Raw genomic sequence first — 20,298 nt, 5'->3', positions numbered from 1 at the left:
AAGCTTGTCTCCTGCCACTACTAAGCAAGGCAAGCTCTGAAAGGCAAGCTCTTCAAGGTGAGTGTCAGAGTGTAGAAGGACACTAGCCCAGTGCGTATGGTATGACCACATGCCGTACCATATGCATTCGAGGAGAAAGTTGAGCAAGAACTCAAAAGACTAGAAACTGAGAACATTATCGCTACGGTAGATCTAAATAATTGGGCTACACCCATTATTGTTGTATCTAAGTCAGATGATAATGCTGATGCTATGTCTAGGTTGCTATCCACATCACAAGTTATACCCAATAGGGAAGAAGTGTTCTATTTTTCATGCATTGATGAACTGCCAGTCGCAGCTGAAGAGATTGGTTGAGCAACCAAACGTGACCCAGTTATGATCCTTATATTTCACCTGTACGGTGATACGTCCTACAATAGGAATTTGCTCTCGTGAGTAACCTCGCAGCTCTATCTTTGACTTCTCCAGTGGAAAATCACTCAACTTGTCGAGATATGCACTAGTGTTGATTTCCATGGGTATCCTGGTTCCTGCAACGTCTACTTGGATGACAATACATCGCGAATCATTGTTAGATACCCTCGTGCTCCTGATGACGTGTATCTCCAGAACTTCCCTGTCCTGTTGCTTCTCTTCTATGCTGTGTAGTCTCTGGTGATTTCTACTTGTAGCATTGAAAGTCGGTTTGCTCTTCAATCAGCATTCCTTTGCAAGATGCCCTATTTTCTTGCAAAAGAAACACTCTGCCTTCACATATGGACAACTTTGAGCAATGTGTTGTCCCAGGCACGACTTCAATGCTCTGTTAACTTGGCCAGTTGCTGAGGCCTTGGGGCCCAACTGCCTTTTACTTCTAAACTGCAGGCGATGCACCTTGGTTCTCAGACAACTGGAAATGGCTTAAAATTCTAGGGAGTATTGGTTGGCCAAATCCATCGACATAGCTGTCTGACAAGCTAACTCTAAAGTCAAGTTATGGGTTGTCAACAACTTTCTTCTGATTGCTTCATTTTTCATCCCACAAACAAAGTGGTCATGCAGAGCTCGATTCTGAAAGTTTCTGAAATGCTAGCTTTTCTAATGCTACAATGTACTCACTGATATCCTCGTCAATGAATAGATCTCGTATTCCAAAATGATAACTTTCAGCAATTTCCAGGGGCTTGGGAACTCCGTCAGTGGCGTGTCCTTCGGCTTGATGGGAACAAGCAGATTTTTCAGGGTTTCATACACTTCAGGGCCTGTTTCAGTCAAGAAAATAGCCCGTTTTCTTTCTAAAACCACCAGGTTACAGTTTTCATCATTGGGGACTTCAACGATACTAGTCACAGTGAAAAACATTTCTAGCCACTCCACATATGCTCCGAATGTCTCTCGGTCACGATGGAACTCACCCAAGCGCCCTATTATTCCCACAGACGTGGCCATCTGGACTCTTCTGTTCAGCGAAGTGTGCTTGTAATTTACCTTTGATATTTGTTGCTGTTCTGCAAAACAAAGAACCTCTCCAAATCTTTCTGTTGGTTGGCAGAAACATCCACTAACAAAGATTTCAGCTAGGGAATCCAATTATCTGATCCTACGTCGTCAATGTGATATATTCTTTACGACATCACAAACACACTACTACAAGATGTCTCCAACAGGAACTTGGCAAGTAACCTTGTCACCTAAAGCTTTTATTGTTTTTACATCAGCAGTTGCAATACCACAGTAGTCCACTAGGTGAAGCAGTAATCCACTCGGTGGAGCTCTATTACAGCCTCTAAGACCAAAACTATGCACAGTACTCCAGGTGTGGTCTCACCAAGGCCCTGTAAAATTGCAGCAAGACTTCCTTACTCTTGTACTCCAGCCCTCCAGCAAAAAGGCCATCATGCCATTTGCCTTCCTAATTGCTTGCTGTATCAGCATGCTAACTTTCTGTGTTTTTTGTACCAGGACACCTAAATCTCTCTGAACACCAACATTTAATATTTTCTCACCCATTAAAAAATATTTTGCTTTTGTATTAAGAACATAAGAAATAGGAGCAGGAGTAGGCCATTTAGCCCCTCGAGCCTGCTCCGCCATTTAATAAGATCATGGCTGATCTGATCATGGACTCAGCTCCACTTCCCTGCCCGCTCCTCATAACCCTTTACTCCCTTATCGCTCAAAAATCTACCTATCTCCACCTTAAGTTTATTCAATGACCCAGCCTCCACAGCTCTCTGGGGCAGAGAATTCCATAGATTACAACCCTCAGAGAAGAAATTTCTCCTCATCTCAGTTTTAAATGGACGGCCCCTTATTCTGAGACTATGTCCTCTAGTCTTCCTACCAAAGTGCATAACCTCACATTTACCCACATTATACACCATTTGCCACCTTATTGCTCACTCACTTAACCTTTGCACATTCTTTGTGTCCTCCTCAAAGCTTTCTGTCCCACCTAGCTTTGAATCATCAGCAATGCACTCGGTCTCTTCATCCATGTCATTAATATAGATTCTAAATAGCCTTGCACCATCATCCCTTTAGTATTTTAATCTTTCCTGCCTTTCACCCTATCATAGACTTTCCCTTTTGTTCTTTTCTCCCCTCCCCCGTCTCCCTACCTTTGCACTTGCTTAAAACCTGTTATATCTTTAACTTTTTTCAGTTCTGATGAAAGTTCATTGATCTGAAACATTAACTCTGTTTCTCTCTCCACAGATGCTGCCTGACCTGTTGAGTATTTCCAGCAAGTAAATAGCCAGTTTGAAAACCTTGCTTTAAAGCTTGTAATGCTCTAATTGGAAACTAGCCAAAGAAAGAACCAGCAGAATTCTCATCAGCTGAAAGTGGAAATATGTAAATTTTATGTTATGATTTAAGATATCTAACCAATGTATCATTCCTTTCCTTTTGCAGAGTTGCATCCTCTAGGATTTGGGATTCCTTTATCACAAGTCATCCTCAATGACTGCGCACGTAAGAAGAAGCAAGATGCAGTGAAGGAAAGCCGGAGAGACTGCCTAGACCTGGAGACAACAGTATTGAGATTTCGGGCCAAGAAACAGCACAAGCATCCATATGACAGTGATGCATTCGTGCAGTCAGCATCAGAAATAGCAAATGAACCCCTCTCCCCGACATTTATGGATAGTCTGTCTCGAGGCCACAGACGGGTATGTTATTTTTCCAGTGTGATAAGCCAATGTAGACAAGATAGCAAATATCCATATGCTAATGAGTGGTAAATATGCCAAGAAATAGTGCAACAGCCTAACATAAAACCTGATGATTGGACCTTCTTACTGGAAGGCTTGAATTTGTATTTAAGAATATTATTAACTCAAGCATACTGCATTACTGAAAGGTATGACATGAGTTTCCCATGATTTCCGCGATGATGAATTCTGATCTCTAAAGGTCGGAAAGGGGGAATAAGCAACATACACAGATTGCGCAAATTGGCTGCTGTGTTTCCCACGTTACAACAGTGGATATCTCCAAAAGTACTTCATTGGCTGTAAAGCATTTTGAGACCTCTGGTGGTCGTGAAAGGCGATATATAAATGCAGGTCTTTCTTTCTTTCTTCTTTTCTTTCTTTAGTATTTTCTCCACTCTCCATTGGTTGCTTTCCTCACATCACCTTGTACCATCTTCAACCAAGAGGGTCCAATGATAAGCTGCATCCAGCTTTCTAACGATGAAAGCAGTGGCTAGGATGTGCAGAAAATTAGTTGTGATGACTCCTTCTCCTGTTGGGAAGCACCTGAGCTCCTTTGTGTCTTCACTGCAGAAACATCTGTAGCCTGAGCCAATCATTTAATGTTCTGTGTTATAACATACTATGGTTCCAACGAGCTGCGCCATTACCTAAGGCACTATTGTGTAACTCTAATTCATTATCATAGTCGGTCCCTCGTATTGAGGATGACTTGCTTCCACACCAAAAAGGGATGAGTTCAATGAGTTCACAGGTGTTTCAATGAAGGACCTAATATTCCGGGTCGCGAACTACATGTTGAAGGGTGGAAGATGCCTGTGCGTGGATTTTTTTTTAACGTGGGGTGGCCATTGCACACCAGCCACCACACGGGCTCGACAGAGCTGGGTCTTGGTCCAGTGGCAAGGATTAATCAAGAGGACGGGAGACCAGCTCTGCTGCACGGACCGAGTGTGGGCTGGCCCCGTGCTGCCCCTGGGCCCTCGCCTCTTCTGGGCCCCGAACTCACGCCTCTCCTGGGCACCGATCACATTGCTCTGCAATCTCTCACCGTTCCTGCTGTACCTGCCCACGCTCCAATCACCGACCTGGATTCTGGTGATATCCAATCCAGTCACCCTCTTTACAGCCGCCGCTCTCCAGCACGCGCTGTACCTTGCAGTGGTCCTTGCAGGCCGCCGCGCCCAATGCTAAACCCCTTAATACCTCCTTGCTCACTATGTTTATTTCATCTAATATTTCCCACTCCTCCCTGATTGCAATTCTAATTAAAGTGACATTGGCAGCAGTCAGCCAAATGACTATGTTTGATATTGCAGGAAGAATGTGGAATGGGGAGGGTAATATGCCAATGAAGTGGTAAAGCTGCCAGTTTAATGCAAGACATAAAACATACAATATCAGGTAAACAGGACAATCATGCTCTCTCATCCCTCACCCTTTAAAAGAAATTGGCCTACAATTTCCTTAAAATGACTTACAACACAGTTGTGCTTTTTAAAAAAAAAAAAGTCTTGCATCCACCAATGCCCATTAGAAGGAGATACACAGGCATTTCCTGGGTCTGCTCATTTGCATTCTCATCGATACAAGCAATGTAACACTGCAAATTTCTGTGCAGTCTTTAAAAAGACAGTTCAGCCTGCCCTCTTCAGCAGCCTGGGGGACCAACAGGTAAGAGAGGGACAGCTCTTTTACTTCACTCTCCAATCACTTCACTGCATGTCTTATTACAGCAGTACAGAATTATGACCATTCAAGCACCATCTGTAGGGCATGGCACCAAACCAGAGAACAAGAGCACACAACTTCAGACCTCGGAGGACTTTAGGGCAGGATGAACAGACTCCTAGCTGTCAAGGAGCAAGCTGACATAAGACGGGGGGCCATCTCAGTCCCATGAGCACTTCCATAGAGCATGAGCAGCCAATCAGACCCCATTTGTAACCCCACCCACCCAACAGAAACAAGGCGGCCGATTGGTTAAATGTGGTCTTATTGCTCCAATCCCACTGGAAACATGCCAACTGCCATTATGACTTTTCAGCCTACTAAGGTCAGAAACGCACCCACCGGAAAAAGGCGTGTGACTCATGAATACCTTCAAAAAGGGGCCCGGTGAAACCCAATCGACCTCGACGTAATTTCAACAGGGTGGGTCAGAATGCCCCTGCTGAGTATAACTTAGCGCCATTGGCTTCACAGACTGACATGACTGGAAGTTACATTTAAAGGGGCACTCAGCTGCAGCCATTTGGGTCATTAGGATCTGTGTGCATTGTGCGCAGTTCATTTCCAAGCCAGTCGTGAGTTGCCATTTTGCTTCTTTCTGATTGCTTCTCCCTTACCAACCCTCATTAAACACTCACTGCTTCGCATGGGTGCTGTTTTTGCTCTACTTCTTTGGATGAATGGACAGTTGGAGGAAGAGGAACAGCAGCCTGAAGAACCAGGACAGCAAACAGCTGGGCCTGTTGGACAGCAACAGGTGAGGGGGTGTTGCTGGTAAAAGGCCTTACTCAGCACAAATGGTCTATAGGGCTGACTTACCTTATTGCATATTTTGGAGGAGGGGGCTGCACTTCACCAGGCAGACTGCTACTGGCCAATGCAACCTGATGCACCAGGAGGCCATGATTTCCAGTGGCTATCAAAGTCATTACCGCCCTTATATTTTTTGCTCTGTCCAGTCTGCTACAGGGGACATCAGTCACATCTCCCAGTCTGCAGTGCACAGCTTCACCAAACAGAGCACCCTTCTTACCAGATAATACTTTTAGGATAGCGCTTTATACCTTTAATAATTCTTCTTAATCATTATTATTATTACTTGCTCCCCAGCGTCCATTGCCCACCTCAATTGTTCATTGCTCTGATGAGTGCTCCTAGCTTTCCCTTCGAGCGTTCACTGCTGCCCCACTGGTTCTTGACCCTTGACACTATCTGAGTGCACACTGGTTTGAGTGCCCCCTCACTAGCCCCAGGCCCACAAGTGGTATGTGTTCTCTAAAACTCTGCATGTACATTAGCCCTAGGCCCATTCCCTGACTGTTCATGGGCTTACAGCTCCCAACTCTTCTCCTCAGTCCTTCTGATCCCTTCCTGATTCTTCTTGTAATGTATGTAGCACACTAATCACTGACTCCACACGGTCTGGTGTTGGTCTAACTGCTGTGACCTTCGTCCTTTATTGAACAGCTCCAGAGTGCTCCACAGGTGTGGTGGGCAGCCTTTTATACTGCCTCGTGCAGGTACTTTCAGGTCTCCCACCACAGCGCCCTCTGTGGTGCACCATTGTACTTATCATACATTTAATGTACCAGAGCAATACACAATGGATCTCTTGCACCAGAAGCCCTTACAGGCTCTCAGACTCATACCTCACTGAGTTCTCACCTCCATTTTATCCTGAGGATTCCCCGATCCCACCCCAAAGTGTATTACCTTTTTGATGGTTGCCAACAGCCAGATTGAGAGATCTCTGGGATTTGCAGCAGTGGCTGGCTTCCCTTGTGTATATTGTAGTTTGCTGCATTCTGCACAATATGGTAAAGCAAAAGGGGGATTGAAGTTGGAGAAGGCACAGCGACAGGAAGAAGCTTCTAAAGAGGAGGAAGAATTGGATAAAGGTGAGAGAGACCTACGAGAAGGACGACCAGCAGAACACGTTTGCTACCGATCATATCAATCACTCTGTGGCTTATACATTGCTGATTGAGAAAAGGAAATGCAGTAAAAGATGAAGCAGTTTATATATTGTTGATTGAGAAAAGGACATGCAGCAAGATGAAACAGTTTTGTTTAGGGAAAGCATAAGGAGCTTCACTTTGTAAATGATGGGATCTGTAGCCAAACTGTTTAATGCAAAAGCAGAAAATTGCTGAATTAGACATCACTCACACCCTTAAATTGGTGAGCAAATGTCTTTCTATAACTCTTAAGGATTTCTCAGCCAAGAATATTGTTTAAAAAACGAAATAATAAACAAGATATGCATGACCTTGTACAAAAATCTGTTAAATAGTCTGTGGTAGATCATTTACATTGAGGCTGGGAAAGGGGATTCTGAGAACAGAGGAAACATAAACAGTCATTCTTTAGGTTAACTATATTTGAATAGGCATAATCATTAATCAGTTAACATCTTGCAAAGTATTACACTCAACTTCCTGTTACAATAGCAGTTGTCAGCTTTCACTCGTCCTTTTTCAGCTCTCTGTCGGCCACAGCTCAGTGCTTCTCTCCAGTCCATCTTTGACTGGATGTTCCTTTTATAGAGTAGTTGTTTTCATTTGTGGTTTCCTCCTAGCTGTGGTCATTCCGTTCCATCTGTCAGGTCCACCTATCTGGTTCCTGTTGTTCCGCAAGCCCAGATAAGATCTTGACTAGGCCAGACATGATCTTGGTGACCTCAAGGCAGGATAGTGCTTTATGCCTTTGATTCTTCTTAATCATTATTATTACTTGCTCCCCAGCGTCCATTGCCCGCCTTGATTGTTCATTGCTCTGATGAGTGCTCCTAGCTTTCCCTTCGAGTGTTCACTGCTGCCCCAGTGGTTCTTGGCCCTTGACACTATCTGAGTGCACACTGGGTTTGAGTGCTCCCTCACTAGCCCCAGGCCCACAACTGCTATGTGTTCTCTAAAACCTTGCGTGCACATTAGCCCTAAGTCCATTCCCCGACTGTTCATGGGCTTATAGCTCCCAACCCTTCTCCTCAGTCCGCCTGATCCCTTCCTGATTGTTCTCTTGCACCAGAAGCCCTTACAGGCTCTCAGACTCATACCTCACTGAGTTCTCACCTCCATTTTATCCTGAGGATTCCCCGATCCTACCCCAAGCTCCAGGTCATCCACTCACTCCCAGCCACACCATGTGATGCATTTGTACCTAAATAAAAAGATTTGTTTCATGAGATCCTGATGGGAGTAGATGTGACTTAAGACATGGGTTATCAATTATAGGGAACCCCAACTCCACTTATACTGTCAGTGGTGCAATAAGAATTTCTACAATCATTCCCCCATTGCCATGTTCTTTATGGCAAATAGTCTGGATTTCATTAGGAGTTTGTTGCCTGGCCACAGTAAGTGAGCCATATTCTAGACTAATATGTCATCACATATCTGATGACTTCAGTCACTCTGCTGAAATGTGTAATGACTTCTGTGAAATTGTTTTGTAGGGTGCAGTGTCTGTCGACTCAATCACCGACCTGGATGACAATCAATCACGATTGCTGGAAGCCCTGCAGCTCTCTCTACCAGTGGAACTGGAAAGGAAAAGTGTAACAAAGGCCAAAAAGAAACTCAGCCTGAACCCCATCTACCGGCAGGTCCCCAGAATAGTGCAGCAGTGCTCTCAGCACATCGAAACGTATGGTAAGCAGCAGTAAACATCAGCACTTCCATTTAGGTGAATCAGCAAATATTCAGCTTTGCGTTCACTGAAATATTCCAATTCCATTTTGATTAACTGGCATTTCAAACTTTTTGGGGGATAATCAGATTCCACAATTCTATCTCTTTTTCCCCGAACATGGGAAAACAGTGGCCTTGCAAAAATCCATTAAGGATTTAAAGCATCTGAGGTGAAATTTCTCTTTTAGTGAAAAATAGGATAATGCCAATTTTCCTCTGTAATTATTGGTGTGCTAACAAAATGGCATACTCAGAAATAAGATCATTTGTGGGAATATGTCCCACAAAATTGAAGTCCCAAGAAAAGATAGAATGTAAAAAAAAGATAAACAATAAAGGGGATTGAAAACAAATGATAATACATCTAGAAAGAGGCAAAAACAGTATCATGCAGTAGTATTTGTTTCTCAAATTTCAAAATGTAGTTGATAACAAAGATGGCGATAACTAGTGATTATATTTTATCTCTTAACAACTTAAACTAATTAATTACTGCCAAACAGCCTCTCAGGCACTGAAAATATTTTTTTTTACGTGTAGAGTCTTATTCCTTCAGATTTTAATTATTATCAGAGATTTTTTTTTAAATAACTTTTTTTTTACTTTTTCGTTCTGCCTCTTTTATCTCTCTCTCGCTTAATCCTACCTTTCCTTCTCTCTCTTCATTTCACTTTCTGTACCTGAATTGACATTGAATTCTAACTGACACTTCCTGGTTTAGGCTCTTCACTGCTCATTAACGATTCTTCAATTTGATTGGTTAGGGAGACACACAGTTGCTTTCCCTGTTCACAGAGGTCCCAAAACCCCTGTATAGGGTGCCACATTACTTGCATGTCCCATTGACAGCAACTTGCCGTACAAAACCCCATGGAAAGTCTATGGGCAAATGCAAGTCTAACGAACGGCTGGGCCATTCGTTTGTTGCTCATGGCAAAATCCGACCCCCTGCCTTTAGACACTAGACCAATGATTCTGTTTGCTTGTTTTTACCACTTTACCTATTTTACATCTTTATGACTTGTGTATCTGTATAGAAAAGTCCTTCTGCTCCTCTACTGCATTTAAAATCTTACCATTAGGACATATTTCTTCCCCTATTCTTCCAAAAGGCATGCCATCACATTTTTCTGCATTGAACTGCGCATGCTACCTATTTGCCCATCCTGGTTACCAGCAATCCTTTAGAAATCGTAAACCCAGCGGATAGATAGAGGAAGGTGTGGAGCGATGTTTAAGTGCCACATTACACAGATACAATCATAGCGGTCATTAAAGTTCAGAATCCCCAGTGCCCGCTAACCTGGGCAGTGAGCTTTGCCGGGGTCTGTCCCACTGGTTTCAATTCCCAACAGCTGCAGTGTAAATCCAGCCACCCTGTCCTGATTGAGCTGGGAAAGTAAATTGACAAAACAGACATGAGAGGATACGTGGACTGTATTGCTGTGCTGGGTGGGTGATTGGAGCGTGAGCAGATACGGCAGGAGTGGCGAGAGATTGTAGAGCGACGTGATCGGGGCCCAGGAGAGGCGTGAGTTCGGGGCCAGAAGAGGCGAGGGCCCAGGGGCAGCACGGGCCAGCCCACACTGCGATATGTGGGCGCACTAGGTCCGTGCAGTTGTCCTGGTTAATCCTTGCCACTGGACCAAGATCTAGCTCTGTCAAGTCCGTGTGGTGGCTGGTGTGCAACGGCCACCCCACGTTAAAAAAAATCCACACACAGGCATCTTCCACCCTTCAGGATGTAGTTCAGGACCTGGAATATTAGGTCCTTCATTGAAACACCTGTGAACTCATCCTTTTTTGGCGTGGAGGCAAGTCATCCTCGATACGAGGGACCGTCTATGATGATGAGAAATACATCCACCTGCATTCTTTAAAAGTCCTTATCACAATTTGCCATACCTTGCCCCAATTTTGTACCACCAGCAAAATTCCCTCAATTCCCAAATCTAAAGCATTTATGTATATAAGTAAATAACAGCAGCCTTAACATCTGGGAATACTCATTACACCACTCCAATCTGATAAATTTCCCTTTCCATACACTCTACGTTTTGTCTTCCAAAAATCTTTCTATCAATGTGGCAGTAATTCTATAATTATCTTTGCCATGTCTCTTATATGGTACTTCATCAAATGCTTTTCGAAAGTCCATATAAATCACAGCCACTATATTTCCTTTATTTCAGTTGTTTCGTCAAAGGATTTTATAACATTGGTCAGTCATGATCTACCCTTTAGAAATCTGTGCCAACCTGCCCCGATTTGCTTACTAATTTGATCCCATACTATAGACTCTAGTCATTTACCAAGAACTGAGGTAAACCTAACTAATCTGAAGTAAACATTCCAATGTGCCCGCTCCTAACATGTACCAGGAGTAGGTACATCATAATATTTACGCTGTCATTTCCAGTTGTTTTCCTATCTCCTTTTCTGGAAAGAGTCGTCACATTTCCCACCCTCCAATCTTATGGTCCGTTTTCCTTCCCTCAGAATTTTGGAACATTTTAGTCAGAAACTGGGATTCTCTGATGTAAACCACCAGATCCTGATGATTTGTCGAACTTAAATTTGAGTAATTTTACCACCATTTCTCTTTGAATATTAACTTCACTGAGACTTCATCATCATAGGCAGTCCCTTGGAGTCGAGGATGACTTGATTCCACATTAAAAATGAGTTTTCAGGTGACTGTTAAGTCCAATGCAGGAGCTACGGTCTCTGTCGCAGGTTGGACAGACGTTGCTTGAAGTACCGGTTTTTTGAAGTGCTTGGGTTGTCCTGGCAAAGAGACTTGAAGTGTTCGACGCCCTCACGGATTAATCTCTTCCATTTTGAGCGATTCCCAGGGATTCCCAGGTATCGGTGGGGATATTGAACTTCTTCAAGGAGGCTTTGAGGGTGTCCTTGAAGCGTTTCCTCTGCTCACCTGGAGCTCATTTGCCCTGTTGGAGCTCTGAGTAGAGCATTGTCTCATATCGGGCATATGGACAATGCGGCCCGTCCATTGGAGCTGACTGAACGTTGTCAATGTTTCGATGCTGAGGGTGTTGGCCTGCGCGAGAACACAGATATTGGTGTGCCTATCCTGCCAATGGATTTGCAGGATCTTCCTGAGGCAGTATTGATGGTACTTCTCCAGTGCTTTGATCTGCCTGCTGTATATAGTCCATGTCTCAGAAGCATATATGAGGGCAGATATCACTACTGCTCTGTAGAGTATGAGCTTTGTGCCGGTTTTATGGATCTGGTCCTCAAACACTCTAGTCCTTAGGCGACCAAAGGCTGTGCTGGCACACTGAAAGTGGTTTTGGATCTCATCATTGATGTCTGCCCTTGTTGACAGTAGGCTCCTGAGGTACAGAAAATGGTCCACGTTGTCGAAGGCCTCATCATGGATTCTGATAATCGGGGGGCAGTGCTGAGGTTGATAGAGCACCTTTGTTTTACGGATGTTTAGTGTAAGACCCATGCTCTCTTGTACGCTTCGTTGAACATGTTGATGATGGTTTGGAGTTCGTTCTCTGAGTGAGCGCAGGCGCAAGCATCATCTGCATATTGTAATTCGATGACAGAGGATGGCACGACTTTGGATCTGGACTGAAGGTGACGGAGGTTGAACAGTTTCCCACTTGTTCTATAGATTATCTCCACTCCAGCGGGAAGCTTGCTGACGCTGAGATGTAGCATTGTAGCAAGGAAGAGCGAGAAGAGCATTGGTGCAATGACACAGCCGTGCTTCACCCCAGTTCGTACATGAATTGGGTCTGTGGTGCATCCGTTGGTCAGGACTGCGCCACAGAAGCAAGCGCAGGATGGTGACAGATTGATGAGGACAGCCAAATTTGAAGAGTACACTCCATAATCCCTCATGGTTGACAGTGTCAAAGGCCTTTGTCAGGTCAAAGAAGGCTATGTATAGAGGTTGGTGTTGTTCCCTGCATTTCTCTTGAATTTGTTGGATGGTGAAGATCATGTCCATTGTATCCCTCAGTAGGCGAAATCCACATTGCGACTCTGGGAGGAGCTCTTCTGCCACAGGGAGAAGATGGTTGAGGAGGATTCTTGCGATAACTTTCTCTGTGGTTGACAGCAGGGAAATTTCTCTGTAGTTACCGCAATTGGACTTATCTAATTTTTTGAAGATGGTCACAATTACGGGATCTCTGAAATCCTCTGGCATGATCTCCTCCTTCCAAATAAGAGAAATGGCCTTATGTATTCGCGCCAATAGTGCTTCTCTGCCATGTTTTAGAGCTTCGGCGGGTATTCCATCTGCTCCTGTGGCCTTGTTGTTCCTCAGTTGTTGAATGGCCTTTTCAACCTCATGTAGGGTTGGGGTTGTACTGAGATGGTGGCACGTAGCATGCTGTGGGATGGAATCGAGTACATTCACAACAAAGACAGAGTCTCAGTTAAGGAGATCTTCAAAGTGCTCCTTCCAGCAAGCACTGACGGCCTCTCTGTCCTTGATTAAAACTTCTCCATTCTTCGAGCACAATGGGCTAGGACCTTGGGTGCTTCGTCTTTCATCATTATCATAGGCAGTCCCTCGAAATCGCAGAAGACTTGCTTCCACTCTAAAAGTGAGTTCTCAGGTGACTATACAATCCAATGCAGGAATTATAGTCTCTGTAATAGGTGGGACATACAGTCGTTGAAGGAAAGGGTGGGTGGGGAGTCTGGTTTGCCGCACGCTCCTTCCGCTGTCTGAGCTTGATTTCCGTATGCTCCCGGCGAAAAGACTCGAGGTGCTCAGCGCCCTCCCGAATGCTCTTCCACCACTTTGGGCGGTATTGGGCCAAGGATTCCCAGGTACCGGTGGGGATGTTGCACTTTATCAAGGAGGCTTTGAGGGTGTCCTCGAAATGTTTCCTCTGCCCAGCTGGGGCTCGCTTGCCGTGTAGGAGTTCCGAGTAGAGCACTTGCTCAGGGAGGCTCATAATAGAAACATAGATAGAAACATAGAAAATAGGTGCAGGAGTAGGCCATTCGGCACCACCATTCAATGAGTTCATGGCTGAACATGCAATGTCAGTACCCCATTCCTGCTTTCTCGCCATACCCTTGATCCCCCTAGTAGTAAGGACTACATCTAACTCCTTTTTGAATATATTTAGTGAATTGACCTCAACAACTTTCTATGGTAGAGAATTTCACAGGTTCACCACTCTCTGGGTGAAGAAGTTTCTCCTCATCTCGGTCCTAAATGGCTTACCCCTTATCCTTAGACTGTGACCCCTGGTTCTGGACTTCCCCAAGGGGAACATTCTTCCTGCATCTAACCTGTCTGAACCCATGGAACATAGAAAATGCTCATGTTGGGCATGCAGATGATGTGGTCCGTCCAACAGAGCTGGTCGAGTGTGGTCAGTGCTTCGATGCTGGAGATGTTGGCCTGATCGAGAACACTGACATTTGGATGTCTATCCTCCCAGGGGATTTTCAGGATCTTGCAGAGGCAGCGTTGGTGGTACATCTCCAGCGCTTTGAGATTTCTATTGTATATGGTCCATGTCCGTGAGCCATATAGGAGGGCTGGTGTCACTACTGCCCTGTAGACCATAAGCTTGGTGCCAGATTTGAGGTCCTGGTCTTCAAACACTCTCTTCTTCAGGTGACAGAAGGCTGCACTGGCGCACTGGGGGCAGTGTTGGACCTCGTCATCGATGTCTGCCCTTGCTGACAGGAGGCTCACGAAATATGGAAAATGGTCCACGTTGTCCAAGGCCGCGCCTGGATTTTGATGACTGGGGGGCAGTGCTGCGTGGCGGGGTCAGGTTGGTGGAGGACCTTTGTCTTACGGATGCTTAGCGTAAGGCTCATGCTTTCGTCGGCCTCAGTGAAGATGTTGACAATAACTAGGAGTTCGGCCTCTGAATGTGCCCAGACGCAAGCGTCGTCTGTGTACTGTAGTTCGATGACAGAGGATCGGACAACCTTCGATCTAGGGGATGAAGGTTGAACAGGTTCCCATTGGTTCTATAGTTTAGTTTCACTCCAGCGGGGAGCTTTTTGAGAGTGAGATGGAGCATCACAGCAAGGAAGATCGAGAAGAGCATCGGTGCGATGACGCAGCCCTGCTTGACACCGGTCCCGTCATGGATTAGGTCTCTGATGGATCCATTGGTCAGAATCATGGCTTGCATGTCATCATGGAGCAGGCGGAGGATAGTGACAAACTTTTGGGGGCAGCCCGAAATGGAGGAGGACGCTCCATAGTCCCTCATGGTTGACACTGTCAAAGGCTTTTCTGAGGTCAAAGAAAGCCATGTACAAGGGTTGGTGCTATTCACTGCAGTTCTCTTGCATGATGAAGATCAGGTGGTCTTTACTGCACTGAAGAATCCACGCATGTCTTGGTTGTCGGCTAGTTGCAGGATTTCCTACACTTTCTCAACCCACCATCTGTTCTTTATTTCGCAAATTTTTGTTGAATCTTGGCCTTCAGCCATCTGTAGATCTGTTTTCTTGCACTCAAGTTGTCTTGCTGTTTCCAATTCAAGAATGCCTTGCGTTTGCAGCGTATTAACTCCTGGATCTCCTGGCCGTTCTCAACGAACCAGTCTTGGTGATTCCTGGTCGAGTGACCGAGCATCTCCTCACAGGTCTTAATTATGGAGTCCTTGAGAGCAGACCAGGCGCCATGAGCACCCTGCGTCTTGGGATCACTTTGACTCGCCAGGTTGGTAGTTAGGCGTTGGTTGAATAGCGCTTTATAAGCATGGTCTCTTAGTGCTCTAGCGTTGATTTGCCTGTGGCGTTGATTCTGTTGCTGCTGCTGTTTTTGGGCAACATTGATGGACATCACATAAGAACTTAAGAAATAGGAGCTGGAGTAGGCCATTTGGCCCATCAAGCCTGCTCTGCCATTCAATAAGAACATGATTGATCTGATCATGGACTCAATTCCACTTCCCCGCCCGCTCCCCATAACCCTTTACTCCCTTATCGCTCAAAAATCTGTCTATCTCCACCTTAAATATATTCAGTGACCCAGCCTCCAAAGCTCTCTGGGGCAGTGAATTCCATAGATTTACAACCCTCTGAGAGAAGAAATTCCTCCTCATCTCAGTTTTAAATGGGTGGCCCCTTATTCTGAGACAATGTCTCCTAGTTTTGGTTTCCCCTCTGAGTGGATATATCCTGTCTGCATCTACCTTGTCGAAACCCCTCATTATCTTATATGTTTCGATAAAATCACCTCTCATTCTTCTGAAATCCAATGTGTATAGACCCAACCTACTCAACCTATCTTCATAAGTCAACCCCCTCATCTCCGGACTCAACCGAACAAATTTTCTCTGAACAGCCTCCAATGCAAGTATACACCTGAAGTTGCTGGAGAAATATCACCAACGATGTCTCCACAAGATCCTACAAATCCCCTGGGAGGACAGGCGCACCAACATCAGCGTCCTCATTCAGGGTAACATCCCCAGCATTAAAGCACTGACCACACTCGATCAGCTCCACTAGGCAGGTCACATAGTCCGCATGCCAGACACGATACTTCCAAAGCTCCTTCACGGCAAACGAGCCAAAGATGGGCAGCGGAAACGCTACAAGGACACCCTCAAAGCTTCCTTGATAAAGTGCAACATCCCCACTGACACCTGGGAGTCCCTGGCCACAGACTACCCTAAGTGGAGGAAGTACATCCGAGAGGGCGCTGAGCACCTCGAGTCTCAACGGCAAGAACATGCAGAAATCAAGTGCAGACAGCGGAAAGAGCGTGCGGCAAACCAGTCCCACCCATCCCTTCCCTCAACGACTATCTGTCCCACCTGTGACAGAGTCTGTGGCTCTCGTATTGGCCTGTTCAGCCACCAAAGGACTCACTTCAGGAATGGAAGCAAATCTTCCTCGATTCCGAGGGACTGCCTATGATGATGATGATCCTTCCATAAATACAGAAACCAAAACTGTACGCAGTAATCTAGGTGTGGCCTTACCAATACCTATACAGCTGTAGCAGGACTTCACTGCTTTTATACTCTATCCCCCTTGCAATAAAGGCCAACATTCCATTTGCTTTTCTGATTACTTGCTGTAGCTGCATACTAACTTTTTGTGTTTCATGCACAAGGACCCCCAGGTGTACTGCAACACTTTGCAATTTTTCTCCATTTAAATTACAATTTGCTTTTCGAATTTTCCTGCCAAAGTGAATAACCTCACATTTTCGCACATTATACTGCATCTTCCAAATGTTTGCCCACTCACTTAGCCTGTCCATATCCCTTTGCAGATTTTTTGTGTCCTCCTCACAATTCGCTTTCCCACCCATCTTTGTATCATCAGCAAACTTGGCTACATTACACTCGGTCCCTTCATCTAAATCATTAATACAGATTGTAAATAGTTGAGGACCCAGCACCGATCCCTGCGGCACGCCACTAGTTACTGTTTGCTAACCAGAAAATGACCCATTTATCCCAACTCATTGGCTAACTAACAGAAAACAATCCTCTATCCATGCTAATATATTACCCCCAACCCCGTGAACTTTTTTCTTTATGTGGCAAGTTATGAAATATCTCCTTAAATATCTGCCGTTACTCATCAACCGTCCCACACTTTAATCTATTTTCCCAGTCCACTTTATCCAACTCTGCCCTCATATCTTTGTAATCTCCTTTATTTAAGCTTAGGACACTGGTTTGAGAACCAACTTTCTCACCCTCCAACTGAATTTGAAATTCAACTATGTAATGGTCACGCATTCCTGAAGGATTCTTTACCACAAGAAAATGTATTAATCCTGTCTCATTACACAGTACCAGGTCTAAGATAGCCTGCTCCCTGGTTGGTTCCGCAATGTACTGTTCAAGGAAACTATCCCGGATACACTCTATGAACTCTTCCTCAAAGCTACCCTGGCCAATTTGCTTGGTCCAATCAATACAAAGGTTAAAATCGCCTGTGATTATTGCAGTTCCTTTATTACAATTACATTATTTCTTGATTTATGCTCCATTCAACAGTGTAGCTACTGTTAGGGAGCCTATAGACTATGCCCACCAACAAATTTTTCCCCTTATTTTTCCTTATCTCCACCCAAACTGAATCAACATCTTGATCCGCTGAGCCAATATCGTTTCTCACTAACGCACTGATCTCACCAAGTAGATTAGGCAGTGGTCCATCCAGCAGTCATCAGCATGAGTGATGTGCACGTCCTTGTGGTCCCTTGCTCGGACGATGACGTAGTCTAGCAGATGCCAGTGCTTCGATCGAGGGTGTTGCCATGAAGTCTTGTACTTGCTTTTCTGATGGAACAAGTTGTGACAAGGCCATGTTCTAAGCATTTCATCAGCAGGAGGGTATCATTGGAGTTAGTTTAACCTATGCCTTCTCTGCTGATCACATCTCCCCAGAAGCCTCTGGCATTAAATTCGCCAAGGAGGATCAGCTTGTCGCCTGTTGGTATTTGGGACAGGATTCTTCAAGGTTGGAGTAGAATACCTCTTTGATCTCATCTATAGCTTCCAGTGTTGGGGCATATGTACTGATGACCGTAGCGCATTGCTTCCGGGCTAGGTTGAGCCGAAGGGTCATGATGCTTTCATTTATTCCGCAAGGGGAGTCTCTGAGATGGCCAACTAGCTCATTTTTTAATGGCGAAGCCCACCCCATGGAGGCAGCGTTCTTCTTCTAGTTTACCTCTCCAGAAAAACGTGTAACCTCTACCTTGTTTTCTGAGCTGGCCTTCCCCTTCCCGCCGGGTCTCGCTTAGGGCAGCAATGTCTACGTCAAAGCATTTGAGTTTCCGGGCAGCGATGGCAGTACAATATTCCGGTCTGTTGCTATTGGAATTGTCCATGACATTCCAGGTCCCGAACTTCATTTTAAATGGGTGGAAGATGCCTGTGCGTGAATTATTTTAACGTGGGGTGGCCGTGCACACCAGTTACCACACGGGCTTGACAGAGCAAGGTCTTGGTCCAGTGGCAAGTGGATCCAAGGTGACTGGGGACCATGCTCCGCTTTATTAGCCTCGTATATATCTCCAAATACAAGCATACTCCTACTGTCCACCGTCCTCCTTCCCACAGGACCTCTCTCCCTGGAATTCATAGGATGTTCCTCGCTGGTTCCTTTCTCCTCACCTCGCCGTTTCTAGCCTCCGCTCCTCACTGCTTCCGACTTCCGCTCCTCGCTGATCCCGACCCTCCACTCCTCATCGCTTCTGACCTCCGCTCCTCTCCCCTTCCGATCTCTGCTCCTCGCCATTCCTGACCTCTGATCCTCGCTGCTTCTGATCTCCGCTCCTCTCCCCTTCCGATCTCTGCTCCTCGCCATTCCTGACCTCCGTTCCTCGCCGCTTCCGACCTCCACTTCTCTCGCTCCTGCTTCTGGATCCCGACCCCTCCACTGGGCTCCACCACTCTCCAAGCTCTACAATCCCAATAACTAGCTTCTCTTTGAAAACTATCCTCTTACTACCATCATGTTTCAGGATTTTTGATCATTTTGTTTCTTCACAGAAAGTATTTTGGAATGAGCTATGATTAAGTGTTAAAGAAGCAACAGACTGCTGGCACTGAAGATGTATGTTATGGCCAGACGAACTAGTTGGTGGAATGCCACAAATCGCTGTCTGTTTCATAATGATAAAATAAGCTCCAATTGGCTCACCCGAGGCCAGAATGTCCTTTATTCAGTTTGAGAATAAAGAAAAAAAGGAAGAAAGAATAGCAGGAGATGTTCTTTTTAAACCCACACCCCAAGAATGGGGGAAAGGTAGCCAGTTTAATCACAGGCCCACTGGTGAATCATTGATTGGGAAAGTAGTTCAAGACAGCCGCAAACTGGCAGGTACACAGAGGAAAGTGACGTGACCAGCACCGCTGCAGACATAAAAGAAAATGTTTTATTGTCTTCCATGCTTTTTGCTGATTTTTCCTCATACGCCTCAGTTTTTCTCATCTCCTTTTTTGTGGCTTTTCTATATTCTTTATATTTGTTGTGTCTTTCATATTTATTATCTGCTCTGTGAGCACAAGCTTTGGTCCAGCCTCCCTGTTCACCCATGGGACCCAACTTTTGATTCTCTCCCTTCTTTCCTTACTGGAATGTACTCGATTTGTAGCTATTCCATTTCTCGTTTACATATTTTCCATTGCAAATGAATGGTTCCATTTGACAATTTTTCCTTCCAGTTAATCTGGCCAAGGTACCTTTTTATCTCGCTATGATTTGTTTTTTTCCCAGTAATGTACCCTCATCCTAATTTCTTTTTTGTTGTTGTTTTTCTGTTCCTGTACTGAAGCTAATTATATTTTGCTTACTATTTTCCAAGTATTTTGCAAATATTCTCCTACCTGTAGGATGCCGACTTGTTCTGCTTCATTACTCAGAACCAGGTCACGCATTGCTTTGTTTGTTGTTGGAGTAGAAAATACCGACTGAGAAAACTGTCTTGAACATGCAGCAAAACACGCTCTCATTTCACAATAAACATATCCCTGTCAATTTTTAGATTATTTAAATTGCCCAACAATTATGACTCTATTGTTAATCCTTGCCTCTTTAATTTGTCTACAAATTTCATCCTCAATTTCCTCTCTATTGTTTGGTGGCCTCTCACAACTATAACTGATTCTTTGTTATTCTGTAGCTTAATTCAAAGTGATTCTGTTTGGATCACTTCTCTATTATCTAGTGCT

At 44.9% G+C, this 20,298-nt stretch overlaps 1 protein-coding gene across 1 annotated transcript in view; it reads left to right on the top strand.

Annotated features, from left to right (window-relative positions):
* Positions 1–20,298, top strand: part of LOC139265084 (rho GTPase-activating protein 6-like) — a 202,526-nt gene that overhangs the window by 107,638 nt on the left and 74,590 nt on the right. The window contains exons 4-5 of the mRNA XM_070881975.1: positions 2,899–3,155; positions 8,386–8,581. Coding sequence (XP_070738076.1) covers positions 2,899–3,155; positions 8,386–8,581 — 453 coding nt within the window. The remainder of the gene's footprint in view (positions 1–2,898; positions 3,156–8,385; positions 8,582–20,298) is intronic.

Source organism: Pristiophorus japonicus, chromosome 6, assembly GCF_044704955.1.
Source record: "Pristiophorus japonicus isolate sPriJap1 chromosome 6, sPriJap1.hap1, whole genome shotgun sequence".
NCBI classification, from domain to species: domain Eukaryota; kingdom Metazoa; phylum Chordata; class Chondrichthyes; family Pristiophoridae; genus Pristiophorus; species Pristiophorus japonicus.
This window is presented reverse-complemented; position numbering and strand designations above follow the sequence as displayed.